At 32.1% G+C, this 25,507-nt stretch overlaps 1 protein-coding gene across 6 annotated transcripts in view; it reads right to left on the reverse strand.

Moving 5' to 3' along the window:
• The window catches only part of SLIT2 (slit guidance ligand 2), a 383,740-nt gene that overhangs the window by 122,110 nt on the left and 236,123 nt on the right, over window positions 1–25,507 (reverse strand). For 2 of the 6 annotated variants that reach the window (XM_044681359.1, XM_044681361.1), the window contains exons 7-11: window positions 23,829–23,900; window positions 20,481–20,641; window positions 18,067–18,205; window positions 833–904; window positions 4–75 (exon numbers count right to left, since the gene is read on the reverse strand). In XM_044681359.1, the coding sequence (XP_044537294.1) occupies window positions 4–75; window positions 833–904; window positions 18,067–18,205; window positions 20,481–20,641; window positions 23,829–23,900 (516 nt within the window). Of the gene's footprint in view, window positions 1–3; window positions 76–832; window positions 905–18,066; window positions 18,206–19,306; window positions 19,319–20,445; window positions 20,642–23,828; window positions 23,901–25,507 lie in introns of all 6 variants that reach the window. The other 4 variants (XM_044681358.1, XM_044681357.1, XM_044681360.1 and 1 more) reach the window with 3 other exon arrangements.

Genomic DNA, 25,507 nt, shown 5'->3' on the forward strand with positions numbered 1-25,507 from the left:
TACAGTGAGTTCAGTGACCGCAGGCCATGGAAAGCATCTGGTGCAATTTCTGAGATTTGATTATTGCTCAGGTCACTAAAATGAGAAATCAGCTTATGTTATATTAATTAAACCTGATCCTCAAAAAAGTAGCAAAAAAAATAGAATGATATGTGAAAAAATGACAAAAATTTACACATAAAATATTTACTTGACACTTTTATTTTTATTTTATTTTTATTTTAAACCCTTAACTTCTGTGCATTGACTTATAGGTGGGAGAGTGGTGAGGGTAGGCAATGGGGGGGGTCAAGTGACTTGCCCAGGGTCACACAGCTGGGAAGTGTCTGTGGCCGGATTTGAACCTAGGACCTCCTGTCTCTAGGCCCGGCTCTCAATCCACTGAGCTACCCAGCTGCCCCGACTTGACACTTTTAGAATAAAGTTAAAACTTGTTCCATATACTATTCTGAGTGTAAAAGGTCACAGGACACTACAAAAAATAAAATAAATTGTGTGAAGCTTGTGTTTTAAAATAAGGATAGAATGTACTCAAAGATTCTGTTTTTAAAAAGAGAGAACCTTGGAAATTTTTACTTCAAAAATTCACATTAGTGAAAAATCATTCATTAATCATGGATTACTAAAAATCCATGGTAAATGAAACAATGCTAATATTAATGAACCAGGAATAGCCAAAGAGCAAGCTAGCAATCTGTCATCTTAGTTAATAATGTAGCTGCCAAACTGTCTTAAATATCCATACCCAGATGGGTTCCTTTATACAAACATGGACTATTTTTTAAAAGACACATAGAAATTGCAAAAAATCCCAAAGCATTTTCTAACTCACATTCTTCGAAGCTTTTTATATGATGAAAAAGCTCCAGGAGGGATGACCTTGATTGAATTTTGTTCTAAACGTCTATAATGAAAAAAGAAAAAGAAAATAATGTTAAAGTTGGACAAAGTTTTAAGTTTACATAATTCATGTCCAGATCCCTACGAAGTAGCCAAATTTATGATCACTATAAATGCTATCATACTCCTTTCCCAAAGAGTCTTTAGAGATTTTAGAACCTAATAACATTTGTGCAACAATTTTGAGGGTGGGGTGATCAGATAAGACTTCAAGAAGAAACTAGCTCTTGAAGAAAATATGGGATGGTAATAAGTAAGCGGATGAGTTGAGGTAGAAAACTACAGATAATTTGTGTCCTTTTCCATACTGAAAAGGTAACATTAGAATTCATCATTTAATCCTATATTCAATTTTTTAAAAAAGCAATTGATATATACATATATATGCACATGTATGTATATATATATATAATTTTTAAGTGAAAGCTTCTAAAAATTTGAGAACCATCATCCTTAATTTTTTGGTTGTTCTTTTGATTCTTTCCTTTTCTGTTTCACTCCTCAGTGGACTAGCACACATAAAATTTACTAAGTGCTGAAGCCAAATCACAAGTGAAGTGGATAAAAGTAATTAGAAGAAATCATCTTGTCTATTATTCTTTTATCTCAGAAGGGCAGGGATACTCCTAAAAACTTTATCCCAGAGATATACAGAAGGTAGGAAATAAATTTCTTTATTGGGATTGCAATTTCTTTTGGAGAGATTTGTCTTTGGTCTAACTTCCATTGCAAATGCTGTGGCTTCAGCCATTTTTCCTTCCTTTTCTAAGAATCATTGGTTAGATGAAGAAACTGAGGTCCAGGGAGGTAAATGACATATTTAGGTAATAACCAGCAGTGTGAGAAGCAATATTTGAACTGAGGTTCCCTGTTTCCAGAGCCAGAGCTCCTTCCACTAAGCCAAACTGCCTCTTTGTAATAGCTTGCTATCTTTAATCACATCTTAATACTACATAATTTCTCTACTGCCTGTGCTATTCCTTGGATTTTTAATAATCAATCTTCCATTCTTCTGACTCAATTTTTCTTAGATCTCATTTTTGACAATTTAAGCCCATGTTGAAAAGCATGTTTCTCAGTTTCTTCTTCATTTATAATCAAAATCAAACAAATCTATATGTTAATTCTCCCCCCCCCCCCTTAGTCCATAAGCTTCTTGAGAGTAAGAATGGATATCACACTTAAGGACTCAACAAACACTTGTTTTGTTTCATTGACTTGATATTTTAAAGTTGAATACATGACCATAGAGATTGCTTAAGTATCTTATTAATTTCATTCAATCAAATAAACATTTATTAAGTAGCTCCAATGTGCAAGTCACCACATTATGACAAGGAATGAAAAGCAAAACAAAGGAAAGCTAACTTTCCATGAAATCAATGACATCTATCTTCCTATGAAGGAGATGACAGGTACAAGATAAGGAAACAGATCATTTGAGGAAAAAGAGAACAGTACTACTAGAAAGATTAGGAAAGGCTTGCTGTGGAAACTATCACCTCAGCTGAGCCTTGAATTAAGTTAAGTATTCAAGGAGGCAAAGGTAAGGAAAAAAATCAGTTTTGGGAAGGGGGGGGGACAAAGAACTCAGAAAAGCATGTAGTGGCAAATGGGAATGGAAAATTCAGGGAACAGTGAGGAGACCAATTAGGAGGCTTTTTCAGTCAATCAGGTGAGTGCTGATGAGAGCTAGAACAAATATGATGGAGAGAAAGGCACAGCTGTGATGGCTGTAAAATGAACCACAGTATGGTTGATCTGGTGTTTTCAGATAGTCTACTGACTAAAATGGGTTGTCTCATTTTGTTGCCAAGTTCCGTTGGTTCTGCTTCAATAGAATCTCTCACAACCATCTCATCCTCTTCACTCCTGTAGCCACAGGCTTCAAGTGCTAATTACCTCTGAAGTGAAATATTGTAATATTCCTAGATAGTTTACCAGCCAGTAGTCTTTCCCCTTTTCAATCCATTTTCCACACAACTGTCAAAATAATTTTAATGTATATGACTGATTGTGTCACTTTCATGCTTAAGAAGTTTCAGTGATTGACCCTCAGCATTCGATTAAATACAAACATTATCTGGGCAAACGAGTCATTCACCATCTACCCCTAATATACTTTCCACACACTCTACATTCAAGATAAATTAGACAACTATTCTCTGATTTTGTCCTATACCCTCTCACCCACTGTATGCATTTATAGATGGTTTGCCTTGCCTAGAATACACTTCCTCCTCATATTTACCTATTGAAATTCTTTCCTTTATTTCAAGTCTAATTTATGTGCTATTTGTCCTATGAAGTTTTTTTTTATTTTGCCACATGACACCGATCTCTTCCGTCTTAATTTTTCCTAAGCCTACATTGTCAGAATCTTTCATTTATTCCTTTACATTCTGAATTTCACCATACTTATTTGTGTGTTTGTCATATAGTGCTCACTGGAACATAAATTTCTGGATGGCAGGAACTCTGTAGCTTTACTCCCACACAAGAGTGCCAGTCATTTATAGTAAATACTTCATAAGTGTTTCTTGATTTTTGATTAGTTCATCCACCTACAAAAATGGATGAAACTACCAAAACCAAGTCCTATGTCACCAATCTCTTAGCAACATTTAGTAGAAAGGGACAAAATCTGCTTCCAAGGAATTTTGGATGATTCTCTTCAAAAATCTTTCCAAGCAAATAGTAACTAAAAACCACACTCAAATTTTTTTTACCAACAGAACACAAAGAAATCTATTAAACTATGAGTACAACTTATGGTCCTTGCCCTGTGTAAAAAAAATTCCTAGCCATGGTTCTGATGACATTAATTTTCTTTCATCATTACAACCAAACAATAACAATAATAAGAAAATTGAAATAATCTTTAAAGGCACCAACTTAGAAATTCTAGGAATTTCATGGGCAAAAAAATCACCCTTTTTTGCAACGGTTATTGGAGGGATATTTTGGAAGTTTATGGCTTTATACAGATTTCTTCAGGTGGGTAATCATGAATTCAGTATAAAAATGTTTGACAAAAGGAATATTCTATTCAGGATATTTGTTTTGTTTCTGGTGAAATTTTTTCCATGAGAAACAGGTTGTAAAATGATAATTCCATGAATCACTGGAAATTTTCCCATGATTATGAAGGTACCTAAGGATTCAGAAATTGCCCTGGGAGACAAGAAATTTGACTTAATAATGTGAAAATCTGGACTTATGCACCTGGGTTATTTATGTATGTCTTATAAAATAGCAAAAAAAAAAATAGAGAGACTTCTAAAGCTCTAATTACATACAGTACTGAGATTTGGATCATTTTACAGTTTCATATTTTGCTAGTTTAAATGGAATTCATGGGGGCATATGGTTTTTAGCTCAGTTCATGCCTGAAATAATTTCTAAAGGTTATTTTCATCTATTTAGTTCATTATAAAAATTAAGCAGAACAACAATGAGCCAGACTGTAGTTGGATTGGTTTCTTGTCACAGGGCTTAAAAACTAAAGGATTTAGTGATCCTATATCACTGACAATTTACATTAATCTTTCAAATAAACAACTTTTCAAAATCGATGGATTGCTAGATCATCCTTTTTTTTTTCTTTCATAGTACAATGAAGTTACCCTGATCTTTGCTCTATTTCTCATTCAAGTTAACATAATATTAAGATGAGGGTAACCAATAAGTCACAAATATCTTTCAGCAAGTTACTTTCACCATTTCTATCCTAAATCTGGTCAAATAATGAGAGCAAAGAGGAGCTGGGTCTGAGTGTATATGTAATAGATCCTTTGTTCAAAGGCATGCATATTTTGAAAAGAGGAAAAGTATGTGATCATTGACAGATACTAAGCATAATATTTTGAATATTATTAAGAGAATTAACTTTTCCCTTTTAGTGCACAGTTCATAGACAAATATACTGTTCTGGGATAAACTCTTAAGTCCTTCTGTATAAAGGGTTTTACTAACAGTGGAAAAATATAAATATCTATTTGACTAACTAATACCAGTGTAAACATCTCATTTCATAAGACAGCCTACCATAAAATGGAGAAGGTAATGGTGAATCAATTTATATAAATATAGAAGAAAAACCGTTGGGTATTCCACTTTGTTCACAAAGGAAGCAAAGCAAATTCATGTTTTCCAGCTCTGTTATCCTCTAATCTTCTTCCTTATCTGCCTAGAATCTGCTGAATTTCTGAGTGCAAATTTGTATCCATCGTTCCGTGAAAAATCTAATTAAATACATGCCAGGGTCACTAAAACCGATAGAGTAATGTCTAAAATAAATTTGCATGCTTCTGACAAAATCCACCATAATTAAAAGCCTCATATGTGCTATTCCTTCATGGAAGTTTGAATATTTTGAGCTTTTAGATGAACATGAATTTAGTCAACTGAGCAAAGGGGAAAAAAAGGAAAGGAGCTGAAAAATCACCCACTACGATATCATCTCATGTGACAATGGACATAGGCTTTTCATCCTGTTGATATATTCAGGTGAGTTTCAAAAAAATATTTTATCATAATGGTATAAAATAACAAATAAGTGGCTTCAGTTTCTTCTTAAAACTAATGAAATTTTAGATTAAAATTATATGATATATGACCACATTGGAAAGAATTTGGTAAAAAAAAAGTAAAATTTGGTAAAATAAAATTCCTTCAAAATTTCACCCAGGAAAGAAAATTCTCTTCTTTCCAAATGCACTCCAATTCTATTTCTCACAGATACACCTTCCACCTCTCTCTCAACTTTTTTTTTTAAATTTTTGGATTGTATTTGTTACTAATTTCAGACTTTTAGTAATGAAGTAAAACTAATTCACGTCAGTTTCTATGATTTCTCTCAAAGATATTTCCATCCTAAGAGACTCTCAATAGTTATTACCAAAAATGGATTATTCTTTCCTCTTCTAATCAGGTGACAACTGGTGTTCTTCCATGTCTTTATACTTGTATTTAGAGACATCATTACTGTGTGTAGCTCTCACTTCCAGAACCTATTCCTTTAAAAATCTCTCTTTGAACATTTGACTCTTCCCTAGTGATATAAGTACTGCGATATAGCATATATTTCCCAGTAGTTAATTGTGATCACTTACATTTTTTATCTTTTAAATTTATAACTTAGGACATAATTTGGTAACCAAAGATGCTGACTAGCATTGACAAATTTCCAAGACATTAGACAATTCTCATTCATTTTAAATGACTTTCAGTTCATTAGCTTTCATTCTGATGTATGCTAGTCAATATTTTTTCTAATTAAATTGTTCTGACATACTGTATAATATAACTTTGACATGTCAGATCTGTAGTACTTAAAATATACTTAAACATTCTGCATTCTATATTCCTGTTTATACGTAATGTGATAAGGAAGTCTCAGAATAAGAATCAATTAAAATTCTGAATTAGAAACTAAACATTTATGCAGTGGCACGTATTTTCCTATTCATTTTCAATTTATTTTTATTCACAACTGAGTTATGAGATTATACATGTATATATATCCACATGCATACTATCAAGATAGACTTTAATTTAAATGACCTGCATGGCTAAAAATGTGGTATTTGCTTATTTTAGAGATCGTTTTGGAAGCTTGGAAGAGTTTTCACAACACAGACAAAAAGTGTGAGCACTGTGATGTGTGTGTAACACACTGCACAGATGCTGATTATGCATGGCAATAAAGCTCACAGCTCTTCTCTGCATTTTCCCCATCTGCCTTTAAAGTCAATGGCAAAAACAGCTGTCAGAGAGCAGAAAATAGATTTCTGCGGGGGGATTCTCTCCAGCTTCTGAATCTCAGGAACATCTATGTGTAGCCAACACATTTCTCATCATAGGTAACATCTGCCAGTCCTTTGAAAGGAAGGGAGCTGCAATGTTCCTTTTGCTTCAGGGAATCTCCAGGCAATTATACAAAGTATTTCTGAAGTACTTACTCTTAAGGAATGTTGCTTCTAATTTTAACAACAAAAGAACTCCACTCAAATCTGTGATCTCATCTGTACATAACACAACCAAATGTATTTTCAAGTGTAATTCTTTTGAGATTTAAAGTCTTCTGTTGATTATGGACATCATTAACACCCCTAATGTTTTAGTTAATATTTGCACCCTGAATTGCTTTTACAACATTGTCAACATTCTCTAAGATTGCATATGGACTAAATTTTTTAAATCAAATACTGAGATAATTGGTTTATTTTTTTAAAAATGAATTTCCTTGTTAGTTGTTTTTTTTTTAATGATTGAACATATCTGAATCTAAATTAAAGTGTTCCCCAAAGCCTAATAATCAGTATCCATTAGAAGTAATGGATACAAATAACCAAGTCACAAAATGGTGTTTGTTACTGTGTGTTGAGGGTTGTTTTTTGTGTTTTTTTTTGTTTGTTTTGTTTTTTTTGGCTAGTAAATAGAGTGTTTCTTAGTATCAGTCCTTCCTGGAAGTGGCCAGGGCTCAAGGTGTGAAGTCAAGAGCATCTGGCCTCGAATCCCAGGTCTGCCAGTGCACCACCTGTATGACTGGGCAAACCACTTAACTTCTCTGGCAGTTTAATTATGTATGAAATAAATAACTGAGTCAAGTGACCTTTATGGTTTCTTTCATTTGTAATTTTATAATCTTATAATCTTTCTATGCTCATCATCATGGTCACACACATGCACAAATAAACTCATAAATGCCCTTCACATAATTTTTAACCATTAATATTGACTTTAGAGATCATTGAGTCCAACTCATTTATAGGGTAAAAAATAAAGGCCCAAGAAGGTGAAATAATATGTCCAACATAGCTCAACTATTCAGTAGAAAAAAAGTAACTCATATCTTTAACTGTGTGCTCTACTAAACAGCAAATAATATACAGAATATATATGATGTCTTTTAAAAATGAAAGAATTTGACAAGGTTCTGATAACAACTGTAAAAATTATTGGACATAAGTTTTTAGAACTTCTAGCTATGTTTGTATAAATCCATTTCATTAAATAATACTTTTTTTATCAAATCAACCAGTAAATAATCATAATCATAAATTAAATAAATTTAAATAATTACACAAATCTTTTTTACCAATTTCTTGATTGAACTGATTTAACTGAAAGAATTCAATGCTTCTGAATTCCCTCATCTTTTCCCTTTTGAAGATGTCCCGTGCTCTATCCCTTCTCCAACCAGACCTGGTACTTTCTTTATACCTCTTGTAAACTCATTGAGTATCTTCATATTTTATAGTATTGTTATTTCTATTTTGGCATTAAATTGTATTATATTGTGAATCTATTTGTAAGATCATTGAAGTCAGGGGTGTATCTTAATTTTTTCTTCTCTCCCAAGTCATAGATATTTAATAATAATCTGTTAAATGATCAAACTGATGAATACCCAGGATTACAAAAATGTTTGTTAATTGAGGAATAATTGACCTGGACAGATCCTCAATTAATTTCTTGAGCTATTCTCCTTGGTTTCCCCCTGAAAATATTTTCCTAGATTGACTTATAAGAAGAATTTATTAATAACTTAAAAATTTGCCCTGTTCCATTTTCCAAAAACAAAGGTACCCCTTCCATTTTAAATGATGACTTTTACCATCCTCCAACCCTATTGTAGTTACTTTTATAAATAAAATACAGTAACAACTTGGACAAATTCAATATCACATTTATTTTTACTGTCCAAGCCCTTTTTCAAGTGGAATATAAGCTCCTGAATGTCAAGGAATGTACCTTTTAAAAATATTTATATCTTTAGTGCCAGCACAGTATTTTGTGTAAAATAAGTACTTAATAAATACTTACTACTTTAATAACTATTTTCATTTATATAGTGCTTAATAGCTTACAAAACATACTCTTTTTAACAGTTGTTTGACTTTGCTAGTTCAAGGATGAGTTGTTTCAGTCAGAGTTCCTTCTACTTTTTTATTCTATGAAACAGTGTGAACTCTATTTAATAGATTAGATAAATCATGGTTACATGGCTATCAAGAATTAAGTGCTGGTATTAAAATCCCAATTTCCTAAATTCAAGTGCATTGCTATTTCAACTATATCACCCTCATTCAAGTTATAAGGGGGTAATTTCAAATCTAGAATTTCATTTTTTCCCATGCTAGAGCTGTTTTCATAATTAGTTTCCAAAATTGATTCTACATACTTTTTATTGTTATGACCCCAGAATTATGACATCTACTTTTAAAAATAAGGCTTCAATTTATTTTAAATGACACCAAAGCCTCTTGCATTCATTCAACATATTTATTATCTTGTAAGTCTACATGGTTTTAATAGATTATAAGATTCAAAAAGGTAGGAATGGTGCCTTAATTATATACATATCTTCCTCTAGATCAGGAAGATACACTTAAAAGCACTTAAATGGTCATTGAATAAATTAATTAATTTTAGGTATTGTGGGGAATATAAAAAATAATAATATCTTATCCCAGGCTTCACAGAGCTTACAACCGAAATTTGGGAAATGTATTGAATGAATGAATGTGTGCAGGTATACATAGATTCTTTCAAAAGAATTTTACAAAGGTTATTTTTAATTATGCCCTTGTCTATACTCTTATCTTAATTTGTTTTTCACATTCTCTATTTGGACAAGTAGAATCAATACTCTTTTGCTTGTTAAGAAGATTATTCAAGATACTGGGATTTAGAACTAAAAGGAAACACAGAGGTCATCTAGTCCAGAGGTGTCAAAGTAGTGGTCTCCATTGCCCACAAAACTCTCAATGCTAATAGAATCAAATTAAAACATAAGTAGCATATGTTAAACAAATTAAACAAAAGTAGGATGAAATACATGATGCTAAATTTATTGTTTTCTAAGTCATCATGTGGCTAACAGGACTTTTTCTATTTGAGTTTATCACAGCTGATCCAGTGTAACACCCTCATTTTGGAAGTCACCAAAAGCCTGCTCTATATTTACACCCAGACAATCCACAGGACATTAAAACTCTCTGTTTCCAAAAAAGGAACTCATTTTTATCCCCATACCTGTTGCTTCTAATGTTTCTTACCTCAACTCCCTACCAGTCATCTAGTTACCTTGGTTTGCAACCACAAAATGATCTTAATTTATTTACTATCACTTGTACCTGCACACTCATGTCACATCAGTTGCTAAATCTTCTTGATTCTACCTCCACAAAATCTTTTAAAGCTTTCCTCCTTTATATGTCCCATGGCTAGTACCTTATTTCAGAACCTCATGACCTTTCTCTTTATTATCTATGCCATCTCTGTTAAGTGATTCATATGTGAATGCCATTCCAATGATATGAGATAATGAGAGGATGACAAGCTAGAATTTAGCTACTGGCTGAAAATAAGAGATAATTTAAAGGAAAGAGTGAAAGAGAAAACTCTTTGAAAGAAAGAAAAGACAGAAATCTAAGACCTAATAGTCAAGAAGCATTTCTAAGCACTTATTGTGTGTCAAGCACTGAGCTAAGATTTAGGGATAAAAAAAAGACAAAAACAGTTTCTTCCCTCCAGTATTTCTGCCTACTTACAGGGACAAAATGAAACAACTATATATAAACAAGATATGTAGAAGAAAATCTCAGAGTCTACCAGAAATTAGGTGTAGACTAACGCTTCACATATTCTGAGATAAACTCCAAATGAATATATGACTCAGATATAAAATTTCCATCATATATTAGAGGAGAAAGTAAGAAATGCATTTTGGAACCATGGAGAGGGAAATAACTCAAGGCCAAATAAGGATGGGATAGAGAGAGTCACAGAAGATTAAATGCACTATTTTGATTACACAAATTTTAAAAGGTTTTTTTTTGTGTTTATTTTTTTTTATGTACACACAAAGCAAAAGCAGTGAAATTTAGAAGGGAAATACCTAACTGGACAAAATATTTTTGAACAAATTCCCTTGATAAAAGTCTCCTTTCCAACAAAAATAAAGAACTGATTAAAAATTTTAAGAATAAGATTTCTTCCCTAAAAGATAAGAGATCAAATTATATTAATAGGTAGATTTTAAATGAACTATAAGAGTAATTATCAATCTAATTTCAGAGGTCAGATGATGAAGCATGGTGTTTATCTCCTGATAGAGAAGATAAAGATTCAAGAAGCACAATAAGAAATGCATTTTTAGACTAGTCAAAATGTTTATTTATTTTCCTTGATTTTGAATATTTGCTACAAAGTTTTATAAAAAACTTTTTCCAGTTGAGGAGGTGGGGAGAAAGGGGTTAATGATAGGATAGTTCTTCCAAAAAAATAAAAAGAAGTCATTGCAATATTTTTCAAAAAAAATATAAACAAAAGAATATATGGGAAGTCCAGAAATAATCACAGAACATCATGGCAGGTCCCAAATTGATCTATTATATTTATTATATATTTAATAAGAAAATTAAATTTTACATAAAAGAGATTCTTTCTTTTCTACAATGTTCTCTTATACATGTGGAAAACCTCATTTTATCTGGTGTAATAAATACACCTGGATGAACATTGGTCACACTAACAGAAATAATGATATGGTCATCTCCTCTTCCTTACTACATAATACATTGAGCTACTTCTACCTCTATAACTTTATGAAAATGTTTATTCATCACTGACCTCCTAATCATCAAATGTAATGACCTTTCATTAATTCTTGTCTTCTTTGACATTTCTATGAGACTGACCCTTTCAAAATGATCTCTTGCCCTCTCTCCACTCGGTTCTCAAAAGAACTTCCTACTCTGTATTTTTTTCCTACCTCTGGATCTACTCTTTCTTTGTATCCGTTAAGGCTGCCTTGTCTTCTCTCTCTCCCGCATCTCTTTTAAGTTTATTCCTTTAGTCCTCATCTGTTCCCTTTGGTTACCTACTCAAGGAACTGCTTTAATTGTCACTGATACACATATCAAATCACTGCCTGTAAATTTTTTCTTCTCTTTCCCTCTTGATTCCTTCTTGGGGGCTGAGCTGGGGATTGTGAAGGGGAGAAGTAGGTAGCACTGGATAGAGTACTAGACCTAAAATCAGGAAGACCAAAATTCAAATCCAGCCTGAGGCACTTACTGTCTGTGTGACCCTGGCAAGTAACCTGATTTTGTTTGCCTCAGTTTCTTCATCTGTCAAAGGAGCCAGAGAAGGAAATGGCAAATCACTCTAGTACCTTTACTAAGAAAACCCTAAAGGGGCCATGAAGAATCAGACATGTTTGAAATGACTGAACAACACTTTGTCAAGACCATAGGGACAGGCATACCAAAATGAGATAATCTCTGACCTCAAGGACCTTTTATTTCAATAGAGGGAGGCAACACACTCAAGAGAGTGGTGGCTACAGAAGGGAGGATCTATCTGGGATGTAGCAAGGATTGAGTCGCTGGGAACTTAATTGTCACGCTCAGCAATCCAAGGTCTAATGCTTTACAAAAACATTTTCTTTGGGAAAACACATTTAGATGTGTAGAAGATATTATCTGTTTTACAGATAGGTAAATTAGACAAAGAAAGGAAAAGAGAAAATGATTTAAATTGAGGTATTCTGACTCTAAATCTAATGTTTCCTCCACAATATTGCCTTCTAGAGAATCTAATTTTATTCTCTTTTTATATTATTTTTTTCTATAGTGTTATAAACACTCATTCAATCTACTTTTTTCTAAGAAGCAGAGAACTTGGCTTTTGCTGACAAACTCTTGTATTATTCTCAAGAAGTATGAACAAATCAAACCTTTTTTATCCATGTTGGGGGAAATGAGGCAAAAAGCATTTAAATTTCTTTCCTCTATTCCCAAGGGTATCCAGTTTTAACAAAAAGCAGGTTGTTTTTTAGCATAAATGAGGATGGAAATCTTATTTTCATGTTCCTATTTGGCAAAAAGATAATAATAGAAAGTATGTATTTTTTTAACCTGAAAACTTTTTTCCCTAGTGAAATAATTTCTAAATTATTTTTACATATTCTAGAAAGTTAATTATATATGTACATATATTTAATTTATATGCATATGTAATATACATATTATACATATCCACACATACTTTTTAAATGCCCTATCTTCTGAGGGAATATATTATGTGCCCATGTTTCATACATGTTTATATATTTTGGGAGAACAATGAATTTGATTTTTGCCAGAGTATGAAATCAAATTAATTGCAACCACAGGGCATATATATGTACATATACATATATATGCCACACACATATGCATGTATCACTCAAATATGTTTTATATATATATATGAGCCAGTTAAAAATAAATAAGAAAAATAATTTCCATTAATATCACCTGGAAAGTATAGCTTTAATGTTAAAGTATGCTGTACATTCTCATCTAGTGATTAGTTTAGAAAATAATAGAATTAGACCACAGAATTCTCTTTTATTCTATTTCAAAAATTGTTAAATTACTTCAAAATATTCAATTATTGGTTTATGTTATTTTCATTAATATTGACCTTTTTAAAAATAAAAACAACCTCAGAAACTATCTACATTGTATTGTATTTTTATTTATTTGTTCTGTTAACCATTTCCCAATTAAATTTTAAGCTGGTTCCTTCTACTGCTTGTGCCATCTAATCTTGAGTCTGACACCTCTGATATAACTGACCACAATTATATCAAAATAACAGAAATTTATAGAATGGTGTCACATTCACAAATCTTCTGATTAGAAATATCAAATTAATGCAAAACTTGCTAATTTTTGTGAGTGGTTACCCATTTTTTACTTTTAAAATGATTGGTTAATCATGCCTATTTTCGATAGATTCCAAAATCCACAGAGTTCAATGCATTTATTCAAAACTTTTTATCAAATGTACTTAAATGCCAAAGGCAAATTGAGACTAAAGCTGAACATTCACTGAAAATATCTTTCATACCAAGTTAAATTTAAGGAAAAGAAAAAAAAACATTATTTGGTTTCCATAGCTGTGTGAGCTAGCATCTTGTTTGAATATTTAGGATGGAATTTAAATTTGTTACAAAAAAAATTCACTGTGAAATAACAAATAAATGGAATATATTTCAGGAATACACTGTGTTATAAATTCAGAGCCCACTAACTCTTTTGGGCAAATGGCACCTTAACTAACTGCTAAGATATTTTTTAGTGCTTACTTGGTAAATGGAAAAATGATGCCTTAGTCTAGAAGTAGATATAATTATTCAAAATACTCAGTGCCGAACGTGCATCTTCAAAGTGAAGATTTAATCTGATTTACACAGTGCTATCATTATATTTCATTCATAAAGGCAACTGAATGGAGATTCTGTGGGTCAAAGGAGGGGACAAGAATGACAAATAATATTTGAAGAAGGGGAGATATTATATTATATGAAAGAAAAAAAATAACGATAGATCAGGGAAGAACCGGTCTTGTTAAAAGAAAAGACTTCAAAGAAACAGAGGAAGAGTTAGTATAGCCTGAAGGCAGAAGTATAGTAAGTGATTTTGAATTCACAATAAAATGTCTACACAGATGCACTGGTCAAGTAGTGTCCCTGATATCCAAAAGATTTCCATGAAGATCAGACAATATTACCTAGGCTGTAGGCCCTTCATTGGAAAAGAAAAAAGAGACAAAGTAATTATGACTAAAGGAATATGAATTATTCAATTTAGAGAAATGTGAACTAATAAATTTCAAAGCTAATTATTGTCTTCAAAAGCATCAAATAATATTGAAATGAGACTTGAATACTCTTATTCATGGCAAACTTGAGAAGAAAAAAAAGTCTATTGAACAGGAATCAGAAGCATAATACCAAACCAAGTATGACATATTTTAATTTGTATAATTTTATATTACTGAATTCCATCATTGTGCAAAGCCCACAAATCACCAAAAAGAGAACTACAGACCAAAGCATATGGAAGTATTTATAGAATGAAATACTATCAATCTGTCATTATCACCTCATGTATCTCTTTCTACAGCTATTCTCCCTTTCTCACAGCCTTTCCCAGTTGTCCAAAGTATTTTCTTGATTCCCACTCCTGAGGAACCTTGGTCCTGGTCATATTTTCAACCTTCTCTAATACTCAATGTTTCTGTCTCTCAAATGGCTCATCATTTACATAAAGGATAATAAAATAATAAACATTTTCTAATGCTTTACTTTAGAAAGCATTTCATGTACTGTTTGATTTCTTTTTCTTAATAATGCCAAGATATAAATATCATATTATCACAATTTTATAGATGAGAAAACAGAATTGGCAAGATTTAATGATTTTTATAATTTTCATACAACTATTAAAGGTTAAAAGTGGGATTTGGTTCCATGTATCTTCTGCTGATCCTTTAACTATTTCCAAAAGCTTGTCACATCGCTTGCCTTTCCCCCCATTTGATTATTCCGTTAATTTTTTTAATCTACATTCCATATTTAGCATTCTTCAGAAATTGTATGTTCAAAGATCAACTATAAATGACTATTATTCAAGTTTCTACTACTACTACTACTACTACTACTACTACTACTACTACTACTACTACTACTACTACTACTACTACTACTATTACTACAACCACCACTACAATGACTACTACTGCTGCTACAACTAGCAGTACCACTACTACTATGGCTGCTGTTGTTGTTGCTGCTTCTGCTACTACTACTACTATCTCTTCCTTTTCTTCCTCTTCTTCCTCTTCTTCTTCCTCTTCTTCCTCTTCTTCCTCTTCTTCCTCTTCTTCCTCTTCTTCTTCTTCTTCTTCTTCTTCTNTTCTCCTTCTCCTTCTTCTTTCTTCTTTCTTCTTTCTTCTTTCTTCTTCTTCTTTCTTCTTCTTCTTTCTTCTTCTTCTTCTTCTTCCCATCTCACTCAGGCTAGAAGTGAAAAGGCAACTCATAGACCTGATTCCATTTCTTTTCTCTTCTCACTGCCATTATATGTGGTCCCAGTTCCTCATCAAGTCATGCTGGCTTACTTTATCAACTACAAACTCTTCTTTCTGTTTCTGGTCTCTTCAATCCATCATCCATACTCATGCCTTATTATTCTTCTTACAAGACAAATTTTACCATGTAATACCTGTACCTAAAGATAATGTTTCCTAACTAATTATAATACAGCTAAAGTACTCAATCTAAATTTCAAGGTTCTCATAATGTTGTTTTACCTTCCCAACTCCATTTCTCACTGTTATCCAAAATGAACACTTTACTTCATTCATACTCCTTTATGTATCCATAAAATAACATGCTCATTCCCATCAATGTCCTTGGCTCATTCCGTTTTCTTGCTTGGATTGTTTCCTGTATATACACTAACAACATTGATCTTAGATTGTATTCTATTTAAAAGTCTGATTCATGTCCTATTTTATGCACTTTTAGCTTTTCCCATACAAAATAATTATATACTGTCAAATTGTATAAAGGCACTATATCATAAAGCATTTTATTATATTAATTATACAGTCCTAAAATATGTATAATTATCATTTGGTTCACTGATTATTTACTATGAAGATCTCATTTTCCTAACTAGAGTATAAGATTTGGGGGCATTTAAACTTATTTTAACACTGTGTTGTTCAGTAATATTTATGAAAAGTTGTGCATTAATTTACTGATGTTGAGTCTTAAGGAAGAAGAATATTTTATTTGAGTTTTCAAAAAAATTTAGCAAAAATAATAAATTTATGAAAAAATCCTTGACATTTGTTATTTTATATTGAAACTATTCTATTTACCAAATGAAATCTTCAGTTTTCAAACAATTTTGGACGGGGTCTTATAGAGATGATGACTACTTGAGTTTTTATAAATATTAAACATAAAATATTCTTGAACACAGTTCTTCAATCTTCCCTAGCTATTTGTTTCATACCACTATGACATCAAAGTGTTCCTGAGTGATTTTATTGATTCTAAAATATGCATATACAAAGATGGGAATAATCAATGTGAGAAGATCTGTGAAAAGATAGGTATACTAATGTATTACTGGTTGAGCAGAGAATCAGTGCAACCATTATTAAAAACAGTTTGAAATTATGCAAGTAAAATTACTAAAATATAAAGATTCTTTGACCCAGAGATTCTATTATTTGGCTTAAATCCCGTAGAGGCCCTTGATAAAGGAAAATTTAGACTCCTTTGGAATTCATAGTGTCACTTTCTCTGATGGCAAAGAAATGGGAAAAAAAGTTGATGGCCACTTATTGAGGAATGGTTAAACAAATTATGATATATGAATATTATTGAATATTATAATGTTATAAGAAATGATGACCATGGCAAATACAGCAAACTATAGAGAGATCTACATAAAATAATGAAGAAGTAAACAGAGTCAAGAAAGTCATATATAGAACAAATATAACCAAGTAGATGAAAAGAACAACCATATTTAAAAAAATCAAAAATTAAGATTATAAAATTATAAGGAACAAGCATAAAAAAAGGAAAAGTATGGCTCAAAAGAAGAGCTATTTGAAATCCATTACCATCCCTTTGTAAAGGTGGTGAATCCTTAAGTGTTGTAAAATGCACATAATATCAGACTCTTTCAATATATTAATCATCTGTGCTGATTTTTTTGTTTTGTAAAAATAATAATTGTTATATTGTATGGTTTTCTAAGAGAAAGAGGATGAATACCAGGGGAAATCATAGTGATAAGAAAAAGATGTAAAAATCTAATTTAAAAATAAAATTTACCTATAAGGATGTCATTTGTACTGTTTTGCTCAGACGGTAGTAGATTGTGAAATAGCACTGCTCTCAAAAAAAACAACAAAGCTACTCTGTAAAATTTTGATTCAGGAGAAAATGGAAAATCAATAAGTTTCAGTAGTCCCTTGCTCGGTTCTCTTCACATAACTTATCTCCTGCTAGACCCTCATCATATTCCTTCTTATTCTTATTCTTTCTAAAGTTGTAGACTTCTCCACCCAGAGAAGGGAGATAATTATTTTCTCTAAATAAAGATCTTCTTCTAGTTCCTTTTGGATGACAGTAAACAAACATTCTCTTCATGTTAAGAAGTTGGTGACAATTTGAAAGCAAGAGGTGATCCCTTGGATTTCTTTTTGGCAATGTTTATTTCCCACAAGTAATCAAAACAAACATGACCTGAAAACTTGATGAAGAAACAAAATAATAATAGGAAACATCAAATGACTTACATTTCAGTGATAGTTTCTGGTAGATTAGTGGGTATCTCAGGAAGCCCTTTTCCACGACAATCTACAATATTGTTGCTACAGGTACATGCAGCTGGACAGTGTAACACACTGCAAGATGGAGTCATGAATGACTGGTGACCTAAAAATGAAAATGGACAGTAACTGCTTTAATGTTCAGTACTTTAAAAATCTAGAGCCAAGTTTCATTCAAACGAGGATAACAGCTAGCAAAATAAAACTCTCCTTTGCCTCCTAAGTACTCTGCTATTGAAAATGCAGGGGCAGTGTCTCATTTAAACTTTCTATTCCCCATTTGCCCAGGATTTAGTGCTTCTTATAGAGTATTTGCTTTGAAGTGTTCGTTTTATCTAGAAATTGTGATTTATAATTATTTGCATTTGGATTAATAGGTAATATTTTTAAGTGAATTAATCTCAAATTCACATCTAAATTTCCAATAAAATAGCAAGGGATTTCAAAAGCAATGTAAATTAAATGTTTAGGTCCAATCCTAACCTTGCTTTCTTTTACATAGGAGTAGTTTATGGACTTTTTACCTAGTTTCTGTGCTTAAATTTTCCTTTTCTTCTCTTAAAAAATTTGTAGGGGTAAAAGAAGTAGTAGACACAATAGTGTTCTAATTATATAACAGCATGGTGATATGGATAGAAAAACCTTACTTAATGATTGCTCCCTAAATGTGGATATAGAAGTCACACTATTAAATTACATCACACTATTCTTCAAAATAATGACATGAATCAGTAACTAACTGTAGTTACAGATTTCACCAGTCAAAAATTTGAAAACATAGAGATTTAGTCCATTATCATTAGCAATTTAATTTCCATCTTATTCTTGTGCTGGAAGAGAGTGATGGTTATAAAGCACTACTATCATTTTCTCATCTTCTCATAACATATGTAAAATAATTCATCTTATTTACCAGATGTGATGTAATTACATTGGTAACAGAGAGGCAACTCTTTTATACCCAGTTTTTCTTATTGAGTAGTAAAGTCCTCCAAGTAGGTTTAAGAGATAGAGATGGTTATTGAAGCAGATCAGCGACAACCAGCATGGCTACCTACAGTGAAAATGGCCCCTGCGGTGATAAAGCAAGGGGTAGTGATTGCTGGACATTTACTATTTGCAATCATTTTAAACAATCTATACATTTTCACATACAATACACACACACATATAGTCTAAATGTTTTTTAAAAAGAGAGAGAACTTGCCTTCTTCCTCATCTAGAAAAAAAAAGGAAGGAAAAAAGTGGAAAGAAAGAAAAAGTGGTTAGTAAAGGTTAGTCATTTCATTATTTAATTGCAATAAATAATCAGATAAATTAAAACATATCACAGGCATTGCAGCAAGTTTTCTTTGAGCTTATGCAAAGTACAGAAAAATGCATGCATTCTAAAATTAAAAATGACATCATAGTATAAAGGAAGGGCAGTAGACTTGGACAGGAAGATCTGATTTAAACTTGTCTCAGACACTTACTAACTGTGTAACCCCATGGAAGGTTTCCAATCTCTTTGTACTCCAGTTTCCTCATCCATAAAATGAGGGAACTGAACTTCTACAACTTCCAATAACTTCTAGCTCCAAATCTATGATCCTATTAAAATAGAAAACTGAACCAGCCCATAATTTCCTGCTACAAAATAAGTCATTTGATATATAGTTATTGTGATAAGGATTTTAAAATTATTTTAAGGATATCATTAATATGCATGTCTTATAAGAGAGATATAAACATATATATATCTTCTTTCACATGTATTTTTACATCTATTCGATATATGAACCTAGATAAAATGCAAATTTAAAACTTTTATCACTGTCTCATCATTTGTTTTAAGTGGAATATTCCATCCTGACTGAGGCTGTGTTCAAAGGGAATGAAAAGTTTTGTTCTTTAAAACTGTGTTTGAATTTCCATACACCTTGCATTTTATGGTAGGGTTCTAGGATTAGCCAACACTTTCATTATGCAACATCCATTAACCAGGCATCAAGTCTTCCTTAAATTAAAAATTGGCTATTCTTGGCAGCTGAAATGCAAGCACAATCATAATCCATGAATGATCTCATTCATCTCCCCCCATTCTGGATAGCAGTTATATTCCATTTTTAAATATACATACAAATATGAATCATTTGCATGTTTGTAATGGCAAAACATCATAACATTTCTTAGAGTCACTAATATCATCCAAGAGAATGCATCTAAAAATCAGAGAGAGATTAGTGTACAAATCCACATTAGTGATATCCATTAAATTTATTAAAAAGAATGCATTAGAGCCAGAGTTTACTTGCAAAAAATTTTTAAGGATTCATTAGAAACAGAGTTTACTTGCAAAACCACATGCAAGTAGCAAAACCATTTTTCTCCCTTACCACTGCAGACAAATTCACGTTTCTGCACTTCAGCTACATTATGACCCTTCAGGTGGGATGGTCCCATACACTGAGTGTAGAGGCCAACCCGAGGTCTTTGACGAAGCCAATCAGACAGCCAAGCCAGATGGCAGTCACAGTAAAGATTGTTGGAGTGAAGTCGACTAAATGAACAAAAGGAAACAAGTCAATATGTTTAAATTATACAGAAAACAAAAGATTACTGTTTCAATGACATTGAAGATTTATTAATAATAAGCTTTTAATGAAAATCAATTTTTCAAAATTTCATTGCAAGTTAAGAGACCATGCCTTGCTTGGCTTTATTTATTAACATGTCAGTGTATAAAAACAGGCAAGTCAAACTCTAATTAGTTTAATTTTTTTTAAAAAATGGTTTGCTAATAGAATATTAATTTTCTCTAGTTTCTTCCCTCTTCCTTCAAGGTACACTAAACAAATATACAAGAACCTGAAAACAGAGCTGGAATTCTTTAGCTTGGGACTTTTTAAAGAGGTGAAAAGAGAGAAGTCTAAAATAAATTGCTCTACAATGGTAACATACTGACAGCAAGGGGAAAAAAGGTTAATAAAAGATTTGGCTTCCAATTAGAAATATCAGTGAGACTTTCCATTATTAGTCTCTATAGAAACTGCTTACAAAATCCTTTTAGCAGGTCACATGCATTTTTCTGCTGAACAAGACAGAATAATAATTCAATATGAAACACTTCTTTCACGTCCCTTTTCTGATTTCCTTCCTTTTTGTTTAATCATAGAAAAGGGGATTAGCTTGCTCTTGGCTCTTGGGGACCCATACTCAAAGCAGCGCCTGAAATTCAAAGACACGAATGGCAGCCAGTGAAGGAATTAAGTAAGTTGCTTCTCTGTTGGCAGAGAGCTACACAAGACCATGGCTCCTTTCCAAGTGGCAAAAAGCACTCTGCCATTAATAAAATATAAGACAAATGTATTCATTAAATTAGGTAAATTACTTCAAACTGGCTTTTATGTTTTCTCAAACTAAAGAAAAAGGCATCCCAAGCTATAAATCACACCCTTGTTTCCAGAATCATCCATGACAGAGCAATGTCATTTTAGAACTATTTTGCTGATGTGTTCAATCCTAACTGAATAATTGTAATGCATTTTAAAACATGGAACTCAGTCCAGAAAGTTAATTTGACCACAAAATGGCATTTTTAAATGACATTAATACTTTAGAATGATAAACCAACCAAAGCAGGGGAATTTAAATTTAAGGAAGATTGCTTTCGGTCCTACTGGAAGTTAGAAATGATAGCACATATGCTACAATACATAGCCTTCTACTAAAGAGAAGGAATTCTGCCATAAAATTACTGACACCGAGATAACCTGTGTACCTTTTCCCTTTGAGTTCTCAGTGTCACTTTTCTGAAACCCAAAAGTTTATTCTCCATTTTGAGAAATCTATTTCTGAATCATTCTTGCTGAAAACCAAACTACAATAACTTGATCTGCACCTATTGATTTTAAATGAGTACACCATGCAAAAAGATATTTAGTTAATAGACTCCAATGATTTTCAGGCAGAAAGATAGGCAATAATATAAAAATCCCAAAGAATCTTTATTATATAGCTTTTAAAAGCATAATAACAATGTTGATTCACCATCCAAACAATTGTTCCATTTGAATCCCTGAATGACAAGATCCAAAGAGACCTCAGAAGCAATAAGAGTGGATACTTATATTTAGCGTTTTATTTTTTGGCAAAGTGCTTTACAATAACCTCATTTGAGCTTCACAGCAACCTTTCAAGAAAGGCAATATGGATACTGGTAGCCCCATTCTGCTGATGAGGAAAAAGACTGAGAGATTAAGTGGGCAAATGATTTGTCCATGGTCACAGCGCTAACGAACATCTGAGGCAATATTTGAACTCCGGACTCTCCTAACTATGTAAGCCCATTGACTCTTTGGACTATATTTTGTGGCCATTCAATTCTACCAATACTTTAACTTAATCTCATTTTCTAGATGAGTATACTACAGCTTAAAGATGTTAAATGGCTAGTAAGTTGCTGAGCTTGTACTTAAATCTAGGTTTCCTGCCTAAGACTGCACTGTTTTTTTTTTATTAAGCTGTATTTGATCAAATAAGGGAAAATATATATTAATCCTACAAAAATATAATACACATCATACGAATTAATTGTTCCATTAGTACTAATCTGGTGGCTTCTCATAGAATAGTCCAAGTTAATCATATTAGCTTATTTTCAAAGTTCTGCATATAAAAGTGAAGGATCACACCTCTGGGAGATGATAATAGCATCAACTATTAGAAAAGTTGTTTATGAATTTAAAAATAATCTCATCCCAGACACTAAAATTGATACTAATAAATCAAAAAGGTACCTAATGTAATATATGATTCATTTGTGCAAACCTTTGAAGTACATACTCTCTCATCATATTTCTAAATGTATACCAATAGGAAATTAAAATATCCCTTTGGGAGATATATAATTGCATTTTAAAAAAAGAAACAAAAAGCTTCTAGCAATGTTGTCATGTAACTGTTTTTTTTTTTCAAAAATTACTGCTTTTTTTTTAGGTCAAGATAATTTTGAGAATTCTAAGACCATAAATTTAGTATTGGAAGACATCTCAGAACTAGTCTAGTCCAATGCCTTAATTTTACACATAAGTCAACTGAAGACTGAGAAATGTAGTGACTTACGAAGGACCCACAATGAGCAGGGCCAGAATTCAAATCAATATGTTCTGATTGCACATATAGGCACCAAAGCAAGTAGTCAATGCCTAGTGTTAAGATGCCTTTCTCTTTGAAATGTAAGAAAGACCAATCACATCTTTGAAAATATATTTCAATTAACCTGGAAGGTATTTTAATGTTCAGGCTATACGTCTTAAAAAGGATTTAAAAATACACACACACACACACACAGTGCCAACACAATCTTAGTTATAAGCACTGGAGGGATATGCACTTAATTTTATGTCACAAAGAATGCTGAGGGGTTAATTAGATTTGATTAGGACTACTTGCATTATGGTAATAAAATCATAAAGATTTCTCATTCATCATTTATGACAGCCAATCAAAAAATCTTCCATTTCTTAATGAAATGTGACCTATATAAGAATTTAAAGTAAACCATTTCTCTCCTCTTCTTTGAAACCTCTATTTTAAAATAAAATATTCAAATTTAGAGAACTTAGCCCTTATTCTATTACCTCCTCTTACATTAGATACCTACACATACACAAAAATGCATATTTTATATACTAGTACACTAGTACCAAAAATAGACTTGACATGCAGTTTTAGTGACTACTTACAAAGTTCTAAGTTTTGGCATATGGTTGAAACTTGCCACTGATAGTCTAGTAATGTTGTTATTGTTGAGCGTGCTGGAAAACATGAAGAAATAAATTAGATAAGTTCAGAAACAGAGGTATATATATATGTATGAATATATTTCCAAGGGAAAAATAACCCCCAAAATACATATATGAAAGCCAAGTTTCCTGAAGATACATAAACTATATTATAAGCAAGCTGGTCCTTTTTGAAAATACATTATCAACATTATCAACAATCTGAACTATTAAATGCCTATTTCAATTAACCCTACAAACAAGTATGAATATGGTTTCTTATGAATATACACATCTCTGAGTATATGCATACGTATGCTGTTGAGTTTAATTGCAGATGCAAATATGACGAAGGTAGTGAATATTTTAGGGGCTGTAAGAAGGACAAGAATACTAATATACAGTGGGTGGAGACGTGCATTCATTGAAACTTTCTGGAAAACATTATGGAATTCTATTAGGAAGGTCAATAAAATGTATAAAACCTTTGACTCAACAATTCCACTGCAAGACATATCCACAGGACATTGAAGACAGAGAGGGAAAGATTATCTATAAAAATAAAAAAAGGAAACTATTTGTACATGCACATAGATATGTGTTCACACACATATGTACGTGTCCCATATAAATGTGCATTAGCATGGACATAAATGTGTATGAATATATGTGTGTATGTAGGTATGTATGCATGCATACAGATTATTTTACGTGTTAGATTTTGTGCAGTGGCAAAAAAATTGGAAAATGGTTTGTATCTATTGCATGGATCAGAGAATAGTTGATGACTTGTGATATCTGAAAGCAATGAAATATTTTTTTAACTATAAGAAATGAAAAAGAGGAAAAACTTCAGAGAAATTTGGCCAGACTTACATGAAATGCTACAAAGGCAAGAATGCAGAATCAGGAAAATAATTCACACAGTGACTAAAACATTGTAAAGGAAATCAGCACTGAAAGACTGTCATCAGTGCAGAGACCAATCAAGAATTTAAAGGAATTATTGTAAAGTATGACTCCTGCCTCTTGGCCAAAGAGTTGGAACAAGGGTGCAAAATAGGGAATGCATTGTTAATCATGGCCAAAATGCTGATCAATTTACAATGTTTTAAATGAACTTCTTTATTACAAGGTAGGGAGCCATCAAGAAAGAGTGGAAGTTAGGGTTATAGTCATTTTGGAATGATAGCAAATTAAAAAAAAAAGATTATCCATACTGTGCATTAATGAATATAGCAAAGTAAAAAATGAGCAAAAACTATCAGTTAAAGTCTCGTTTACATTTTCTTTTCAATGGCTGCCATTTTTTGTCTAAGGAAAGGCGTTTGAACTTATTTAAAGCTATTGGCTTTCAATATAACGCTTACCCAAAATGTAAAATTTCCATCAATACCATTATGTATTGGCTCCTATAATTAAGTCATATGGCTTTAAAAACTTCAGATGTTTACAATTTCTGATGATGGGTATACAAAAAAGATTCTGTTTCTTTTGCTGTGCAAATAGACCCCTATTCAATTTTTCAACCATCAATTTTTTTTGAACCCTTATCTTTCCTCTTAGAATAAGTAATACATATTGGTTTGAAGACAGAAGAAATGTAATGTCTAAGTAGTGGGGATAAAGTGACTTGCCCA

This window comes from Gracilinanus agilis, chromosome 6 (genome assembly GCF_016433145.1).
Source record: "Gracilinanus agilis isolate LMUSP501 chromosome 6, AgileGrace, whole genome shotgun sequence".
Taxonomy (NCBI): domain Eukaryota; kingdom Metazoa; phylum Chordata; class Mammalia; order Didelphimorphia; family Didelphidae; genus Gracilinanus; species Gracilinanus agilis.